A 4,628-nucleotide genomic window follows, 5' to 3' on the forward strand; every position below is an offset into this window, starting at 1 on the left:
GGAAGACTTGAAGCAGCAGCAATCAAAACAACAACGCTTGTTACAAATTACTTTCTTTTTTTTTTCAAACTACCTAATGACACGTCAGGCTATGGACTAAACAAAGACTTAGAGCTATTTACCAAAGCACTGATGCTCGCTTGGTTTCATCCTTGTTTTAAAATACACACTTGTAGACCATACCATGTCAAACTCATGGCCCGTAGGCTGGACTCGGCCAATCAGGTCATTTTAAATGGCCCACTTAGTGTATGTTTTCATGCGCTCCAGTCTTTACTGCAACCAAACTTTGTCTCAAATTTTTTTTTATGCCGCATGCTGGGTTGTGTGCAGGTATTTATTTCTCATTATAACAACATTGACAATCTAGCACTGTTCATGCTGTAAATGCCAATTTTCATTAGAAAAACAGTAAATCAAAATAAAGCTGATGATTAAATCAGTAGCTGTGGGGATTGCGGGGGGGGGAAGTCATGTGACAATTTCGTCAAATACCTCATACCTGTTAGTCATGTGCAATCATAATGAAAGTGGGTTTGACATCCCTGGAACCAATACTGAAGCAGTACTTACGTTTGGACCTCTTTGACCCTCTGACCCTGGCTGACCGGCTGGACCCTGCATCGAAGAGATCAATTGTCATCACCTAGCAACACCGCGTAAACACGTTAACAGAAGACGTGAGTTGAATTCAAAATATTAGTGTCGTCACCCTTCGTCCTTTCTCTCCCGAGCCCCCTGCCATCCCGACAAAGCCCAGTGATCCCTGAGACGAAAAACACACAGAGGTTAACCAGTCTGAGCTTCCCATTCACCAGACCAGCGTCTATGTATAATAAACTAGTGTCATAGTATAATACTGTCACTAATGATCTATAGGCAAGTCTAATCAACAAGCCTAACACGGCATCAAACACACCATTAAGATGTTATGGCTCTCTGTCACTAATGATCTATAAATGAGTCAAAATGATTATTAAAAATCACTCATTCATCACCCTTTGATTTTAATCAGACAGAAACAACCCGGTCAAAGACACAGTTCTGCTGGTGGTGGGAAATGTGTCCGACGTAAAAGCTCGTCAAAAATTATATCACCTTAGGACCTTGTCTTCCTGGGTATCCTTGCACTCCTGGTACGCCAAGTTTGCCCTGCAATGAAACAGAAAGGCTGAGCAGCAGAACTAAACAGGAAGAGGGAAATTAGGGTTATAATGGTAAAACCTGAAAACATACACTAATGCGGGTGGATGGATGAATAGATAGATAGATGGATGGATGGGAGGATGAATGGGTGGAAGGATAGATGGATAGACGGATAGATGGCTGGATGATGGATGGATGGGTGGATAAATAGATGGATAGATAGATGGATGGATGGATGGATGGATGGATGGATACATAGATAGATAGATAGATAGATAGATAGATAGATAGATAGATAGATAGATAGATAGATAGATGGATGGATGATGGATACATAGATAGATAGATGGTAGATGGGTAGATGATAGATAGATAGATGGATAGATAGATAGATGGATACATAGATAGATGGTAGATGGATAGATGGATGGATGGATAGATGGATGGATGGATAGATGGATGGATGGATAGATGGATGGATGGATAGATGGATGGATGGATAGATGGATGGATGGATAGATGGATGGATGGATAGATGGATGGATGGATAGATGGATGGATGGATAGATGGATGGATGGATAGATGGATGGATGGATAGATGGATGGATAGATGGATGATGGATAGATGGATGGATGGATGGATAGATGGATGGATGGATAGATGGATGATTAGATAGATAGATGGATGTATAGAAGGATGGATGGGTGGAAGGATAGATAGATGGATAGATAGACAGATAGATAGACAGATAGATAGATAGATGGATGTGAGGCTGTGTCTTTGTTTTTAAGAACTTTATTTTTTTAAAACCTACATTGTGTGACAGAAGATGAAAAAGTGGAAACTTTTCCCATTAAAATATCGGTGAACTGAGAAGCTGAGTGGTTCAACTGAGTTGTTGAAAGATGTCAGTGAACCGAGAGTGGTTCAACTGAGTTGTTGAAAGATGTAACATGAAAGCTTAAACAATGTTAATGTTGCCTTGAAGTCACCAATAAAAAATCATTCTATGATCCTTTGCCGCCCTTACCTCCTACTTGTAAATTTAAATGCATTGTTAAATGTACCTTCTCTCCAGCTATGCCAGGGGCTCCCGATTCTCCCATGGGTCCTGCATGGCCCTTTAGCCCCTCTAGCCCGTCCTCTCCGCGAGGCCCTAAAACGCCATTTTCACCCTGAAGTCAATGAAATGCACCAGAGCAGAGTAGAATAGAATTATTAATGATTTTTTTTTTCTTTCACAGTGAAAGGGAGAAAACGATGACAGAATAATACTGAGGTTAAAGTGGGCCACACTCACTCTGTCTCCCTTCAGGCCCATGTCGCCTTTGGACCCAGGAAAGCCGTCTTCTCCCTTACGCCAGGTGAGGTCTCATTAGTACATTGGTTTTTCAGGACCCGTCACGAAGCACATTTTTATTCAGCTCATCTTTTCTTTCTCTCTGTAACAGACTCTTGGTTCCACCTGCTCCCAGTCTTCGGATATTCTATTTCTCATATAGCGTTTACGTACATTTAAGTTCATCTTTGTGTCACCTTTAAAAGATTTTACTGTTTTGGACTAACGTAACTATTTAAATCAGCTTTAACCAAACAACCTTATTCTAGGTATGCTAACGGCTAATTGTTGTTTTCTGAGTTATGGCAGACTTGCGTTTTTTTTTTTTAATTCAAATCCAAGCTCCTGCTTTGCTAACGCACAACCATGCGTACAGATGGCGCTAAAGATGCCACTGTCCCTACATAAGGGACATTTATTTGTGACATGTTTGTTCACTGCAGCTAATGGCGCGTTCATGTTTAACAAGAAAAGAAAACTTCCTAGCTCTGAGTCAGTTACTTAATACACAAGTGTTTATATAAAACATGTTTTGCCTAATGCTGAAAAGCAGTTGGCTGGCGACAGTATTTTGAAGACATTAATTAATTATTAATTAACGAGACGCTAACATTGCGCAATTACGACTCCTCAGCTCCGATTAGGATGAATGACATTACCTTTCCTATTCCTAGCTTTATTCTTTATTCAGTTGTGTTTTATCTTTTTTGTCAGATCTAATTATTTTCCTTGGTTTCGTGTGTGAACATGTACACATAATACTATTGAAAAAGTTTGAAAAAGCAATCATCTGGGGTCCAGGAACGGATTAATCTATTTTACATTGATTCCTATGGGGAAAACTATTTAAGTTTTTTCGAACTTTTCGGTACACGAACGGCCTTCAGGAAAAACTTAAGTTCGAAAAAACCGAGGTTCCACTGCATTTAGAATATTTTAATGTCGTATAAACATATATTCATATATGGATTATATTGTATTATATATTTACTCATATACGGTGTGTGTGTTTATATATATATATGTATATATATGTATATGTATATATATATATATCGCCTGTAATTTAACTATAGCCAGAGCCTTAAATGACATTTCCTTCAAGAGCTCACCTTCTCTCCTTTGCTTCCCTTCAAACCTCTAACTCCGTCTGCTCCCTGTGGAAAACACAAAGGATGAAGGAGTTCAGTAAAGAACCATTGACAGGCAAAAAAAAAAAAAAAAAACACTTCTCGCCTTTGTTTCTAAAAACAACTTTCAGCCTACACCTTAAAAATATATTACTGTGTACTTATTTTTCTCCTTGCATATATATAGTTCTACCTGTATACAAACGCCTGATAAGGTCAGGCTGCCCTTGAAATGTTGCTGAGGCAAAAAAAAACAAACAAAAAAAACAATTTAACAAAAGAGGCTTGAGGTGGAAGCAAAACAGCGAAAAATAAAATTCCTGACTCATACACAGAGGACACAAACAGGTCTCTACAAGGTCACTCACACTTTTTTGTTCGCCAGCCCCCTGCAGATGTTGACCATTCACTCAGCCATCTTGTCAATTTTTGTTAAAAAATACATCTTACTTTGACTCCACGAGGCCCCGGATAACCAACAGGTCCCACAGCTCCAGGTAAACCCTGAAAGGAAATTAAACTTTAAAGTTCTTTAGCTCCAGCACACATGAAATGTTTTGCTTTTTTTTTGACAACTAAGAAAATCGTTTCATAGGTGAAAAATAGCAAATGTACCCGAGAACCACTTTAAGAACACTACGTTCTTGGTTCACATATTTGCCTTTAGATCACCTTTTTTTCAGCAAAATAAATAAATAAATAAATATATATATTACTTTCAATTAATTGAGAAACACTGCTTTAAGTATTGTTTTGTAATTAAATAATTTATGTGTTATTTGTGTTACTTTTTTTTTTACTACATTTTGCTCTTACCTAACTGAGAATCCTCTAAGTTTATTATTTTTCATCGTTTTTTTTTTTTACAACAACCTTTGCTAATGTTAAATCATTTTAATTACACCCTCTGTAATATACACCCTAGAGATGTGGTCTTGATCTTAAATGACTTTTTCCTTAATATTTCTGTAGTATTTTATTAATGATAGTGTATCCAGTGGGCTAAGTTTG

The 4,628-nt window shown here is 37.9% G+C and overlaps 1 protein-coding gene across 1 annotated transcript in view; it reads right to left on the minus strand.

The window, feature by feature from the left end:
• col5a3a (collagen, type V, alpha 3a) overlaps positions 1-4,628 on the minus strand; it is a 64,953-nt gene that overhangs the window by 21,659 nt on the left and 38,666 nt on the right. The window contains 7 exon segments of the mRNA XM_017040210.2: positions 574-618; positions 713-766; positions 1,099-1,152; positions 2,216-2,323; positions 2,449-2,502; positions 3,600-3,644; positions 4,068-4,125. Of these exon segments, the coding sequence (XP_016895699.1) occupies positions 574-618; positions 713-766; positions 1,099-1,152; positions 2,216-2,323; positions 2,449-2,502; positions 3,600-3,644; positions 4,068-4,125 (418 nt within the window).

The sequence above is a fragment of the Cynoglossus semilaevis genome, chromosome 17 (assembly GCF_000523025.1).
Source record: "Cynoglossus semilaevis isolate Cse_v1.0 chromosome 17, Cse_v1.0, whole genome shotgun sequence".
Lineage (NCBI taxonomy): Eukaryota > Metazoa > Chordata > Actinopteri > Pleuronectiformes > Cynoglossidae > Cynoglossus > Cynoglossus semilaevis.